This window comes from Pimephales promelas, chromosome 19 (assembly GCF_988280905.1).
Source record: "Pimephales promelas chromosome 19, fPimPro1.hap1.1, whole genome shotgun sequence".
Classification (NCBI taxonomy): domain Eukaryota; kingdom Metazoa; phylum Chordata; class Actinopteri; order Cypriniformes; family Leuciscidae; genus Pimephales; species Pimephales promelas.
Window position 1 is genome coordinate 348,815 of NC_142787.1, and position 15,526 is coordinate 364,340.

The window sequence follows — 15,526 nt, forward strand, 5'->3', positions numbered from 1 at the left end:
TTAAAAAGAACATTGCGGATATTGTCGAGTTCGGGTATTCACTTATTGCTTCTTGTACATTTCGTGTGATTTCGGTTTTCCGCATTGCAATTTTTAATGTGTGTTTTTTTACTACATGCCTTTTAAATTAATGTTATTTTTTCTGTTTTATCGACGTTTCTATCTTCAAACCTTTATGTTTGTTGTGACAGAATTATTGCATAATATCTCGCATTACAAAGTACAGATTGTACTTCATAACAATCTTCTGATGTTTACAGCGATGGATTATGATTAGGCCTAAACATACACGTCGTTTAAATATTAAATGCAATATTTCAAGCAAAATATTGTGTTTCATTGCCATAAATGTGTTGTAGGTTTTCTATAGCTCAATGATGCACGAACTGGGTAAAGGAAACGGGGAAAAACGTTTTTTAAAAGGTCGAGAATCTTTCTATTTTCCAAAACAGAAATGATTAATTAATTTCGTGTAAAGAGTAGGACATATGCATCAAAGAAAATATCACATTATTGTTATTATATTGTAAAAGAAAAAACATTTGCGGAGCTGTTTCTCCCGATCTGACACCCACTTTAGAGCCCGTGTTGCAGTCAGGTCGATTCAATAAATAAAAAACAGGTAATTTAGATTTTACATTTTAGATTAGTCGATTAAATATTTTTTACAGTGACTAATAGTTTTGTTATTGTTGTTTTAATATTTTAATCTATTTTTTAAATAGGTAACATTAATGTTAAAATCGGATGTTCCACGAATCCACGTCATGTAAAATATATTTAAGAGAAGACATTTTCACATCAATATAGTGTCGTTTTTGTTGTTATACTTCTAAGTATTTTCAATAGTTCTGTGAAGGCAATAAATGAGCATAATACCACTAAATATAACCATTATGCACTCGGTTATTATAACCCTTAGGACATAGCTTATAGAAGGTGTATTACTTAAGAGCTGATGAGGATGGATTTTGAATAATTAAATAAACATGTTGGAGTGACATGCATTGTCTCCTTATCATAAGCGATTGGAATAGCAGTCTGTGCTTGACTTCATATCAGTGATTGATTAATCAGCTATTGAGATAAATTAACTAAATAAACTAATACGGCACACATCATTTTATAATTAAAGCGGCAGCCTTTTATGCTTAAAATTAATTAAAATGGCAATAAACCTCGAAACAATTACGGGAAATACTTCATTTTGTTCGATTCGCGATTTTTAATCACTTTGCATTCGTTATGATATTTAAATTTACAGGACAATTCGAAGGGAGAAAATGAATAACTTGAATTTACTTTCGTCAGAATATGTTCAAACACATCTTGCCGTGTTATTTTATTGTTCCTCGAGTTTAAAGTAAATAATTCTCCTACTTTCAGGAATTATTGTAATATGTGAGTTATTATAGGCCTAATAACTCGTTTTTGCTCGTTACATTTGCACGCGATTACACGAGTTTCGCTGTGTGTGTTCGCCAGATTCTCGGTTCTGTCTTTGTCCTCCTCGGCTGGTTTGTTCACTTTCTTCCAGACAGGCTCTTGTTTGGATTGGGGAATGAATGAGTTTAGCGCGTCCTTGAGAGGCATGTCGGCATTGTGAACTCATTCTGTTAGTCTAAACCTGAGGAAGTGACCATTAACACGGGCCTCGACCTTTGGGGGAATTAAAGGCGTTATTATCAGTGGAAAGGGATCAGCAGAATTAGGGAAAACATCAGTTACGACAGACCTTCTCCTTCATATCATCTAAATGCACCTAAACACACACATGCCGATAAAAACAGTCACTTAAGTGGCAAACTGTGATAAGGAATTGATTTTCAAGTTTGCCTTTCTCTCTTTCATCCTAAAAGTAGATTTGGATATAGCCTAATTGGAAATCATCTAGTGTAATCAAGCAATGTGATGGAGAAGAAAAAAAAAAGGAAAATGGAAGATATTGTCAAAATATTTCAGTTCCGCATCCTTGCGCGGAACTGAAACCTGCAAGTAAAACAGGGGAAAATACACTGCTAAAAAATGCTGGGTTGTTTCAACCCAAATTTGGGTCAAATAGACAAACCCAAATGCTGAGTTAAAAGTGCGATTAAAAAAAATTAAGTTGAAGTTGGGTTAATATTTGAAATTACATTTTAACCCATTTGGGTTTGTCCATATTTTACCCGAATGTGGGTTAATACAACCCAGCATTGTTTAGAGTGTAGCTTTGTGAATATAAAACAAAAATAGTTTAGATACACGGGGATATTTATCTCGGCTTATTTCGTTAGATGAATGATATCAATTCTATAAACAATATTATTCAATTATAAGTGTACATTAAACGCTAATGAAGGCCAGTTTTGCCTTAATGTAAACGCTGCCAAGTTTGTTACCTTTAATCAAGCTATTGCCCACATTGATCATTATAATTATTTTAGAAATTCTTTGTTTTGAGGTTTATTCAAACATTACCATGAACATAAGCACAATTTTCCATCAACATGAGTACAACATAAAGTTATAGCTTTGTTTTTTGTCTACACATTCATATAATTTTTTACATTTTATTCCCACTCGGAGAAAGCATGCGGTAAATCTATCGACACAACGAAACAACGAGGACAGAATCCAGACTGTCGATGAGAAGCACGAGGACAACAAAACCTCTGCAAGACAATTAATACAATTAAGAGAACGGGACTCAAACACAACTGAAGACTATAATCTACTGCGGCCTTTCCCGCGCTAATGTGTTCACTGTTCCCGCTCGGAGATACCATCATTTTCAGGTTTGTTCCACGTTTTATATATATATATGTACAATGTATGAGTTTTACTTGTCTTCAAAACGTTGCAATCCAAATAATGGATTTAAATTGTTGTGCAAGTTTACGTAAACACAGACAATCCGCATATTCCACTGCAAAATGCCAAACGCATCTAATCCAGCATGGTTGTCAATTCTCCAGGTATCCGTTCATTGCAGTTTAACTGGTCAACTGTCCGGATTAGGTCAGTTTAACTGGTCAACTGCTAGGGTTAGGCCAGTTTAACTGGTCAACTGTTGTACTGGCACGCGTTCAGACTCGAGCCGGGACTCTGAAGACCGCTGTATCCAAACGACGGGTGTTGCTTAGATTTGAGTCTTAACGTCGCCAGGCTGGAGTTGCACGTGTCCCTGTACACGCTGTACGGAGAGCCCGGAGGTCCATACGGGCATGTGGACGAGCTCATCGCGGGACTGATCGCGGAGTTATTCAGGCCGATGTTGTTGAGGCCGGTCGTCGGCATGCCAGGCACGGCGGAGTGTCCCATCCCGGACGCCATACTCATGGTCGAGATCGAGGTCGGGGCGGAGAACATGGACTGGGACGTGAGGGGACTCATGGAATTAAAGAAGGTAAAGTTCTTCGTGGACAGTGGGTTTGGGGCCAGTCCTTTGTTGGTCCAGTTGTTGTAGGTGTAGGCCGGATACACGTCATCATAGGGTTGCATTAATCCGCTGAACTGCGGCAGGTAAGTGTTCTTACACAGGTCCATCTGCTGGTTCCGTTCCCTCTTTCTCCATTTCGCCCTTCGATTCTTGAACCAAACCTAGAGGAGGAACGCATTACATTTACTCAAGCGCAACCAATGATATTAAACAGATCTAACGATGCACTGGAAGCAGATAGCCTAGCCCAACAATAACTCTTCTTGCTTGATGTATTGTGAGTAATTCGCATTTGTTATGTGAATATAGCCCTACTTAATTGATCATTTTAAATATCAACGAAATTATATTTTCATAAGAATTAAAATAATGGCATGCAAAAATTCAAATAATGTAGGTCTAATAAAACATTAATGACGATAAATTAATCCAGCCGTGAAATGTCTGTCATATGATGAACGTTTTAATTCTAAATCCCCTTATCAAAACTGTAAATGTGGAAATATTTCTAAATATCGCTGAACAAAACTCAGGAAGAATTTATGTTTTAAGAGAAATTTAGAGATTTTAATCCTTTAGCCTAAATATTCGCCTGCGTTATTGTATTCAACCCCTAATATTCAACCCTTAGCATGCGTTTGTTAAAAAATGTAAATGTAGCCTATACCTATTAATATATGTATGACTGAGAATACAATTGACAAAAAATATACATTTTTTAAAACTATTAAGACTTGATTAACGATTTATTTATTCAGTGATTTTACGTGTAATGTTTTGTGATTGTGTGTGTGGTGTGTGTGTGTTCTCGTACCCGGACCCGCGCCTCGGTGAGGTTGGTCCACACCGCGATCTCCTCCCGGGTGCTCATGTCCGGGTAGCGGTTCCTCTGGAAAGTGGCCTCGAGCTCCTGGAGCTGCTGGCTGGTGAAGTGAGTCCTCTGCCGTCTCTGCTTCTTTTTCTTGGACTCATCCGAGTTTCCATCGTCGCTTTTCTGCTCGACGGACCTCTCCTTTTCTGGGGAGAATAATTTTGAAATCTGGTGAAATCTAGTGCTCAGTCAGCAGCGCGTGGAAGGAGTCGGACAAAAGGGAATAATGTAATGATTCTGTTGAACAGTGCTCGTCAATCCACAAATATGCAAACAAGCCTTATTAAAATGCGTCTATGGAACTGAAACTATTTACATACCAACGTACAGCTAAGTTTAAATTGTAAGTTTATTTTATTTTTTTGTATTTGAAATATTCAAATAGAAGTTATAGGCCTATCCAGTGGAAATGTTTTAAAATCAGGCCTAGGTCATGTTGTTTACAGCACTACATTTATGCTTGCATTTATACAACACTGTCATAAAAACGCATTTAATGGTAAAATTTACAACAGTGGGAATTTAAACCGCGTTTTTTATATGATCAAAACGGATAGGCCTAGCTAGTTTTAAGGACGCCATATCTTTAAGCTAATTCTAAACGTGAATTTCTATTTCGTTTTTAAAGTTTGCAAACTAGCAAAAGGTCAATGTGCATCAAGCACTGCCCGTTTTCTGCTAATTTGGGCTGGAAAAACAGCTAAACTGTTTAACAAATGACGTGTACTGAAACAAAACATTTTGCACGTGTTAGGTAAGGAAGGCAAACATATTTTAAATGTATGCTTTTGGTCCAAAAGGCTTCTCGCGAGTGTGTGTGTTCGCTGTGTGGTGGTTATAGATGCAGATGTGTGTGTGTTTACCTGCGGTTTCATTATCTGAAGACTCGCTGCTCGTGTTCTCGAGGGTTTCTCTGGTGCTGTTGCTTCTCGGCAAATGGAAAGATGAGGCCATATCCACATTCAGTCCTCCTTTAAAACAATCATGTGTTATTAAACCTCTTCGGCGGTGTGAAGCGTCAGCGGACTCGCTACGCGATGTTATAACGAATAAGCCCGTGAACAGCCGCGATCTCCTGCGATATTGTCCTCCAAACTCCCGCAGATCGGCTATATTCCTGAAGAGTAGATGATCGGAGTGAACGAGTGAGTGTCCAACAGCAGGACCCACCCATCCTCTGCTCACTTCAGTCCCACCCACAGAGGAAAAGCATTTTTCATACAAGTTGATTTTTTCCTTCAAAACTTCTCCGCCGAGCTTCTGGCATTATCGTGTATCAGAACCCGTGTTTTGGACGCAGTCTGCAGCGCCATGAACAGCAAGAGGCTGTTACTTCAACAAACAGCTGATATAGCTACCAATGTCCAGACATTTCAAACAAACAAAAAACATATTATCCATAAAATCCATCAGTTCTACCGCGCTTTTTAGCAGTTAGACTGCAGCCCTCAGAACAACCCACATTCGCCTATTATTTTTACATAAAGGATATTCTTGAAGCTTAACTGTGCACGAGGAAATTACCAGTTACTTTTATTGACGTGCAGTTTAATATCAGTAATTGGAGCAATTTTTATTTTTTTTCATTAAAAAAATGTGTAGTTGGACTTTAGTTATTTTGAACCAGCAAACCTCTTCAGAAGAAAAAGACTCTGATGTTCATGAACACGCTGTTATTAAATTATTTTTTAGGATTTATGCATTCATATTATTATTTTCTACAAAAAAAAAAAAAAATGATTAGCCTCACTTTCGCCCAAACCATGACGTAGCTTAACACAACCTAAAATTACCAAATAATATGCAATATAATACGGGCTTATTGTGACAGTTTGGCGTCAGTCGCGGAGCATCTCGCTGCCGGTGGGATTGTTCTGTAAAGGGTTATTGAAGTTAGTGGCGCCGGCTGTTGGTGAGAATATAAAGATGATCCATAACCTGCGGGAAATAGGAAAAGCGCCTTTTCTAAATGTTCACGGTACAACTTTCTCTAAGTAATGAATTAGAAAATTCCACAATTCATAGGCTACACTGCAGGAAATTATTCTTATTTAAAAAAACAAGCCTACTCATCAGGAGTGCTTTATTATAATCATTATTAGCCTATTATTGCATTATTATTACCATTATAACCTAATTTACGGAGAAAGCCTTTAGTCAGGTCTATCAGGCTACCTTTTCTTCCACAGACATTTAACAAATAATAGCAGTTTATCTGACAGCAGAAAGCGCGTTTCTATTAACCCATGATTGTTCGCGCTATACTCTAGTAGGAATTACCCTGGATACATTAAGTGTTGCACAAGCACTTCATTCCAACGCATTCACGTGTATTCAAATAATCTATCAATGAAAATACCAAAAACACCATCGTCGACGAAGACCTAAATATTCCAGCCGCTGGCTTGCAGGAGAATTATAGAATCTGTAATTCTATGACAATGCGTTTGTAGGCCTACTGGATAACAGAAAATAATAGTAATATTGGTGCCCTCGGTATAGATATTCATTTCACGAAATTGGCTTATTTTAATTTAACTAAAGCAAATAAATGCCAAATAAATAAATAGTTTTATGTTAACGAGCACTGAAGATAGTCGCGTGGAATAGTTATGCATTTAAAAGTGTGGATCAACCACACAACCACATGTCTGATCACACTATCAATCAGAGATGTTATGAGCAGATTAGAATATATTTGCATATTTTAGCTGTAAGATTCTTCTGTTTGTTTGCGCTCAGAGCATTAACATCTGTGTCAGACCTGCAAAACAAAGATGTCTAAAGATGCGTGCAAATTAAAGACAAAACAAGCATTTACATGTTCTCTAAATTAAAGTTAAAACGAATATCGCATTTACGGTTCAGCCTCGCAGGTTTGGGCCTTTCTTGTGAATTCAGGGAACAAACTGCAGTTTAGGCTACTAACCGATGGACTAAATAACCCGAATATTATTCGACAAAGAAATAAATTATAGGCTAATTAATATTTTTATATGAAACTATATATAATTTAATATTTTAAGGAGGCCAGTGCATTTGGAAAACTTTAAGGAACCCTGTAATAAACGCTGATATTATTATAATATTTTTAACTACAATGTATTACAAACAAATGTATGCAGCTGGAAAGCTGTTATTATTATTATTATTATTAGCCTATTATCATCATCATCATTATTATAATTATTATTAATAAAGAAGAATAAGAAAAAGAAGAACGGTCGCGAAGAATTAATGCGCCACAATTGATTTTAATGTTTTAATGACACTGAATAATAAGCATTTATTTATTGCAATGCGCAAATACGTCAGATGGTTAAGTGAAGCCTAATTCACTTCAGAACTATAGGCTACTCCAATAATGCTAAGATGTTATTTTTGAAAACACTCGAGCTCGCGCACTCATGCAAACACACACATTCTCCATGCTTTTGAAAACGTGACAGTGCCCAAAATAAAACTCTAAAACATACTAAAATCAAAACGCTTTTGTAAAATGATGATCACCTCACTCGGGAAATATGTAGGCCTAAAGAAACAGAATCCTGTCTTTCTCTCGTTCAAGCAGCAACATGCACCCGCAGGACAGTGCACGAGCCGCAGTGCACGAGCTGCAGACTCCCGCGGTTTAACCTGCGCACTGTAGACTATGCAAAGCACGCGCCTTATACTGCTACATTCGTGTCATAGTTTGTTTATTCATTTATTTATGAATTGCTTTGCATAACCACATGTTGACCAACATTTATATTTATCGCGTTATAACAACCTATTATACAAAGCGAAAACAGCACAAACTATTACATAGGCTAAGATCATTTATAAATGATATCACAGCACTACGTAGCCTATATTTCCAACCATTGTTAAAAAGCGAGGAATATTGACTCACGTGTCAGTTCTCCGAGAGCCTGTTTGATTCCTCTTCTGGTGTGTTAAATCGTCTCCATGCATTTATAATATGTAGTTCCTCAAATGTGTGGTTGTTAGCGACGTTGAAGTTTATGCGCCGGAGCCTCTATCCGGTACGTGGAGCGATCGTGACGTCACACTCCAGTCCGCATGATGTCACTCGCGCGTGCCTGACGGAGGATGAGTGACATCTCAGACCACTGTCAGTGTGTGGTCACTTATGAGTTCTGCTATAGCTTTATCTCGCCCTGAGCTATATGTTATTTGCTTCTTATGTATTTGAATAGCCGTTTTAAAGTGGGATAGGCTATTTTATTACTAGTAGCCTAAAGGTTTTTTTGAAGACAAGGAATGCTTGTAAGCTATTTAATTTTAGTTCAGAAGAGATGACATTTTTAGGAATTTAGCCTACTTTTAACTAGGCTACATACATTTAAAATATATATATATTAAATCCAGGCTACGGTCTTAAACGGAATGTATTAATGAGTAAAACGCAATCGCTAAAATCAAGATGCTTCGAATCTAAAAACAAAAACAAAAAAACAAAAAAAAAAGGCTACATGAATGTGATGATGAATTATACCGTGTTATAATTATGCGTCTATGATTAATTGCACATCGTTGTCATGTTCAGTTCGTAGGCTATATTTTTTATTGTTCCGAAATTATAAATATCAAAATACAGATGAATTAATCACACAAACATTTACCCACGATATAACACACTGATGGAATAATTTTAGAAAACTTTAATGAGTAAAACAGCTTGACCCGAACCCTTGCATTCAGTCCTTGATTTAGCGTTATTTTATTTGTATAATTTAGCCTCTGCCTCCAAAAAATTGACGTTCACCATTAAATTGTATTTTAATTCATTTTGATTTGCAATTAGTCAATAAAACCATAAGCGAACAGAGCCTTAACATTTCTGACAGTTTCATGAAGCTCATTGATTATAAGCGGTTATATGCGCTATAACACGAACTCTTATGCGGTTCAATTTATAGGATACATTTTTAAATATGTTTGTAATTTTTGCATCAGGAGAGCAGGCCCCAGCACACTTGCTGATATGAGATAAATGCACAAATGCAAAGAGATGATTGCATGTTTTAATCATCTCCGTAATTTCCCTCTGGATTTACAAACGCGAATATTAAAAGTCGACTCGTTTGAAATTTTGTTCACCAGAATTATCACAGCACAGGTTTGCGTCGACAGAGGTCATGTGTCATTGAAACCAATTTAATAGAAGTGTTTGACAGAAGTGGAGTGATGTTTTCCACCAGAGTCATGTATTGAGTGTGTGTTATTATAATTCCGCAGTTTGAGAGTCTCAGCGAGTGTGTTTATTTGCTGAGATTACAGTGTCTGACCTCCATATAGCTCTCCTGACACACTCACACACACACACACACATGCTTCTGTGTGAGATCACGGCACTCTCGACATCTCGCGATTGCACTGGAATATTCTCTGATCTCTAATTATAATTATTAATGATATTTGTTAATGCGTTTGAAACATCTGCACTTGAGAAACCGCGTGCAAAGCAGTGATTCACGACGGGCCGCCGGATTATTGGAAATAAAATAGTGCGTTATTTAAATTAATATTCTGCGTATGGTTTCCATTTACCAAGACATAGGCCTATTTCCCCACGTTATTTCACGATAGAGAGAGAAGAGAGCGAGTGAGTGAGAAAAGAGAGAGCCTGGAGGTAACACAGGTATTACAATGAGTTCTTCAACCATAGGCCTGCTACAGCTGATCTTATTATAACATTGTAATTAAATATATTCTATGTTGTTCATTAATTTATAATGCTTAAATTCAACAACAACACTTTAAGCGTTGAAATATTAAGAGACGAAGAGAAATATTAAATATTCGGCTGCCGTGTGTCTGTTTCAAAAACAGCCGCTCCGATATTTACAAATGAAACTGAACAACAAGTGTGTGTGTGTGTGTGTGTGTGTGTGTGTGTGTGTGTGTGTGTGTGTGTGTGTGTGTATGTGAGAGAGAGAGAGGGAGAGAGAGAGAGTAATTGCTCCGGGTTATTTTAGCAGCAAAGATAATAAAACACTGGACAATGAAATAAAGTGACCTATAATTCTGGACTGATAAAGAACTTTGTGGATAAAGAAATATTTGTTGCCGGTATAATGTTCAATAATGTAAGAAATTATCACAGTTTTTCCACTAGGTACACAAATTACATCATATGTATAATTCACACAAAAATTTGGCTCCAAAAACAGTGTAACGGCTGATTTAAATTGTCCCTATTGTGCTATTTAGTCTCTGTGCTCAGTCTGTTGTGATTGGTCTACTCTGCTCTGATTGGTCAGGCTCGGTCTGTTGTGATTGGTCTACTCTGCTCTGATTGGTCAGGCTCGGTCTGTTGTGATTGGTCTACTCTGCTCTGATTGGTCAGATGGCTCAGTCTGTTGTGATTGGTCTACTCTGCTCTGATTGGCCAGGCTCAGTCTGTTGTGATTGGTCTACTCTGCTCTGATTGGCCAGGCTCAGTCTGTTGTGATTGGTCTACTCTGCTCTGATTGGCCAGGCTCAGTCTGTTGTGATTGGTCTACTCTGCTCTGATTGGCCAGGCTCAGTCTGTTGTGATTGGTCTACTCTGCTCTGATTGGCCAGGCTCAGTCTGCTGTGATTGGTCTACTCTGCTCTGATTGGCCAGGCTCAGTCTGCTGTGATTGGTCTACTCTGCTCTGATTGGCCAGGCTCAGTCTGTTGTGATTGGTCTACTCTGCTCTGATTGGTCAGATGGCTCAGTCTGTTGTGATTGGTCTACTCTGCTCTGATTGGCCAGGCTCAGTCTGCTGTGCTTGGTCTACTCTGGTCTGATTGGCCAGGCTCAGTCTGTTGTGCTTGGTCTACTCTGCTCTGATTGGCCAGGCTCAGTCTGTTGTGATTGGTCTACTCTGCTCTGATTGGCCAGGCTCAGTCTGTTGTGATTGGTCTACTCTGCTCTGATTGGCCAGGCTCAGTCTGTTGTGATTGGTCTACTCTGCTCTGATTGGCCAGGCTCAGTCTGTTGTGATTGGTCTACTCTGCTCTGATTGGCCAGGCTCAGTCTGTTGTGATTGGTCTACTCTGCTCTGATTGGCCAGGCTCAGTCTGTTGTGATTGGTCTACTCTGCTCTGATTGGCCAGGCTTAGTCTATTGTAATTGGTCTACTCTGCTCTGATTGGCTGGGTTGTGATTCTGAGAAGCAAGTTGGTCCAAATAAACTGAGTACTGAGCCGTCTTTCTAGAGCAAGAAGTTTGAGAATCCCACGTTGAACTGCAAATGTATCTTCTATTGATGTAGAACTGTAAAGCATTGGGATTCGGAACACAAATGAGTCATAAAGGCGGTTCACTTTCCACTTTACAATTTTGCAGAACGTTTACATCCACAAATAGCTATATTACAGTGCATAATATAAGGAAAATTCTGTGAACCAAAACAGGCCACTTTAAACAATCATTCATGCAACAATATGGGGATCCTTATTTTTTGTTTGGACGGCCGACCTGTGTTTTGACCTATTGCCGTGTCTGGATTGCCCCTCAGTTAAAGCTGCATTGATCTCAACCTTCGTGTCTCGGAGCAGTTCGCGACAGTAGGCTAACTTTTAACAAACGTTCTATTAACGTTACGGTTTCATTCATGCAATCAAAATATTTAGTTCCCAAAGATATGAATTAATTTAGCAGTTATGACATTGTAAAGCAGATTGCAGTAAGCTAACTACGTTGCATTTAATTGCATTTAAAATTTACATATGTTGGATAAAAGAAACTTTTTTTCAAAACTCCCTTGTATGTTTTGGACTAATTTATTATTCTAAAGGTGGTGAAAACATTTATTTTTGAGTTCTGAATATTTGCTTGAGTTCTGAACTCAAGCTTCTTCCATATTTCTTTTCCTGATTCTTTACATTTGTGTTTTTCAGATATTAATGTCTATAACTGAATGTAGTTGTGTCTTTAGTTCCAGTGTGTTGTGATGGAGGAAACACTGACTCGTGGGAGCTGAGCATTTCTACGCCAGTATTCTGGGCTCTTTATGTGTCCTGACAATAAGATTTATCGAGCAAACATTACCGTTGTGAAAAATACATATTTAAACAATTTTTTCTCAGACAAACAAAGAGACAAAGTAAAGGGCGATGTTGGGGTTGGTGAATGTCCCGTGGAGGAGTAGTAGTCTCGCTCCAGCGCTCCTGAATGAGGGGAGAAGGTGAGGTCTCGCTCAGGCCTCGGGAGAAAAGCTGGCTGTCGGCGGAGACAAAACACTGGAAAGATGATTAAAAAGCTGTCAGGGTGTGTGTCGAAGACTCTTCCACTGAACAAATACACAACACACAATATGGCCGGCGCTAGAGAGGTAAAGCCACACTCTCGCATTGCCACTTGTGTTAGGAATCAATGATCTAAATAAAGAAAGAAAGAAATGAGCTGTTGAGCACTTTGCAGATTCAGCCCTCGAAGGGAGAGACTAGACTTGCTACGCTAGTCGGTGTTAGCAGCGTTAGCGGTGTTCAGAAGAAACAGCGGTTACATGCAGCGGTTACAGGGTGGTGATGGCGCAGTGGGTGAGACACATGCCTTTGGTGTGAGAGACCCGGGTTCGAGTCCACTGTGAGACACCAATGTGTCCCTGAGCAAGACACTTAACCCCTCGTTCTCCAGAGGCGTGCGACCTCTGACATATATAGCAATTGTAAGTCGCTTTGGATAAAAGCGTCAGCTAAATGAAGAAATGTAAATGTTGCCTTTCGTCTGTCGCCATTGGCTTTCAGCTTGCTTAGTCGGGGACATTTAGTGTAATATGAAACTCTCTGTGCTGTATGAGTAAAACGGACTTGACTAAAGGAAGTCAATGTGGACTCTTGCTACAAAACCTCAAACCTTGACTAAAGTTTATAGCTAAGGTTATTTACACAGCTGCTCTGGAGAAAACCGTGATGTCATCAGTTCTGGTATAATGCTGTCAGTGCAGGAGATCAATAATATTGATGAATATTAAATGCCCTCAACTGAGCAGCGAAAGCCAATGGCGACACAGGTGTGGTTGAGATGAGACTACAGTTTGTGATCGAGCATGTTTGACGTTTCGGACACAAGAACGCGCAATTCTCAACATTAGTTGAGATTTTATCTATATGTTAGTCAGTGTTTTAGGCAAAGTTCTCACATTTTTATATAGGTTTGTATTAAATGTACATTTATTTCCCAGTTACACTTAACTCTCCTGGTTAAACATTACATAAAAAAGAGTACAATTCTATTTTGTATTTTTACTCTATGTAAAGTTTAAATTTCATCAACTTAATGTTTTATGCATTTTATTCCAAAAGTCAGTAAGATTTTAAGCAGACTGTATTATTTGTGAGCTGATGTAGTGTGTTTAGCAGTGATGACTGATGACTGTCTGATGAACCTTTCATTTCCCCAAGCCGATCTCTCACTAAACCCCACAGTCCTCAAACAGCATTAAGAGGATCTCCGAGAGGCTGTCTGTGTTCCTCGTTAGCTGGCTTGATGCCTGTTAATAACCTGTTAATAACCACATCTGCAAAAGAAGAACACAGGATATATTTATAAAGCCTTGTGATTAAGCACAACTCAAACCCCTTTGCTCTGTGTATCTCGTGTTGTGTTGTGGAGCGTCCGCTGAGAGCTGATCATGTGGTGTGAGAGTCAGTGTAATCAGTTTGAGGAATGAAACATTAACCTGGCGATCGCCATGAGAGACTCGGCATTCCTCTTTCTGTCCAGAAATGCACATCTGTCTGGAAGAATATTTACTGCCGGGTCTGGGAATCCAACAAGCTCCAGATCTGGGAAACCCTCTCAAGTGCCACAGGAGGAACGAGCCGGCCTCTTTATCTCGATCTGCAGATAAAGCGCTATCTGCCCTCATAAAGCTGGTGGTGTCCTCAGTGTTCAGCAGGAGCGCTTCATGTCCCTGCGCTGCAGATAAAGCTCAGGCTCGTTTAGAGGCCAATAAAAGACGGGTACCTGGGAACGATCGAAGTCTCCCTGTGCGAGATGCTCTGAACTCTGGATATCCTCACAGGGAATGGGAACTGATGGGTCTGAGCAGAGCAAGACACGCATGTGAAGAAGAGCTCTGATATACGGTTCGCGTCAGATCCTCAAACACACGTGCTTTATTTTAGCAGAGCATTTCTGGGTAAGTTTCCACTCTTGAACTGAGTGGCAGATCTGACATGGATCACAGTGTTGGCTGCTCATTTCCTTCCCATCGACGCTGTTTTCTTAGGAGAGAAGCCCAAACACGATGGGCCTGTTTATTCGGGAGAATACGCCTTTGTCTGGGCGTCCCAGGTAAGATAAAGAAGACAGAGAGAGAGAGAGAGAGAGGGAGTTAAGAGCGCTGCTTACAGGACCACCAGTGTTGTGTGTGTGTGGCCGCGTTCCCTGTGTGTTTGTTGCTGGGTGTGTTTGTGTACACATGCAAACATGTGTGACTAATTCAGGCAACAGGACTTTGTATGGGATCGTTCAGTGAGTTTGGAGGTGTAGTAACTCGATCACTGTCACCCTAAACTGCACATTTACTCTGGATAAACCAGTGGAAGAACGAGTGTGACGTCACGGGTCCAGAGGAGAAGAAAAATCAACAACAACAGGCTTTTGTTTGCCTAGACTCACTCCAAAAAATCATGGGTTATTTGTTTCTACCCTAATCTTGGGTTGAGCCTTTTGGGTTATTTTTCCAGTGTTTGGGTAGTTTTTGTGTTACCCAGATCCTGGGTCAGACATAACAACCCAGTGTTTGGGTAGTTTATGCATTATCCTGATCCTGGGTCAGACGTAACAACCCAGTGTTTGAGTAGTTTTGGGGTTATACAGATCCTGGGTCAGACGTAATAAGACAGAACAACCCAGTGTTTGGGTAGTTTTTGCATTATCCAGATCCTGGGTCAGACGTAACAACCCAGTGTTTGAGTAGTTTTGGGGTTATACAGATCCTGGGTCAGACGTAACAACCCAGTGTTTGGGTAATTTTTGTGTTACCCAGATCCTGGGTCAGACGTAATAACCCAGTGTTTGGGTAGATTTTGTTTTATCCAGATCCTGGGTCACACGTAATAACCCAGTGTTTGGGTAGATTTTGTTTTACCCAGATTTCCGGTCAGATGTAACAACCCAGTGTTTGGGTAGTTTTTGTGTTGCCCAGATCCTGGGTCACACGTAATAAGACATAACAACCCAGTGTTTGGGTAGTTTTGCATTATCCAGATCCTGGGTCAGACGTAATAACCCAGTGTTTGGGTAG

General features: G+C 39.3%; 1 protein-coding gene across 1 annotated transcript; it reads right to left on the reverse strand.

Moving 5' to 3' along the window:
• Positions 1-2,435: 2,435 nt before the first annotated feature.
• Positions 2,436-8,331, reverse strand: pitx1 (paired-like homeodomain 1). Its single transcript, XM_039674570.2, has 4 exons — positions 8,188-8,331; positions 5,156-5,263; positions 4,236-4,438; positions 2,436-3,582 (listed from the first exon to the last, which is right to left on the reverse strand). The coding sequence occupies exons 2-4, from the start codon at positions 5,244-5,246 to the stop codon at positions 3,046-3,048; spliced, it is 831 nt and encodes a 276-aa protein (XP_039530504.1). The 5' UTR covers positions 5,247-5,263; positions 8,188-8,331; the 3' UTR covers positions 2,436-3,045.
• Positions 8,332-15,526: the final 7,195 nt, after the last annotated feature.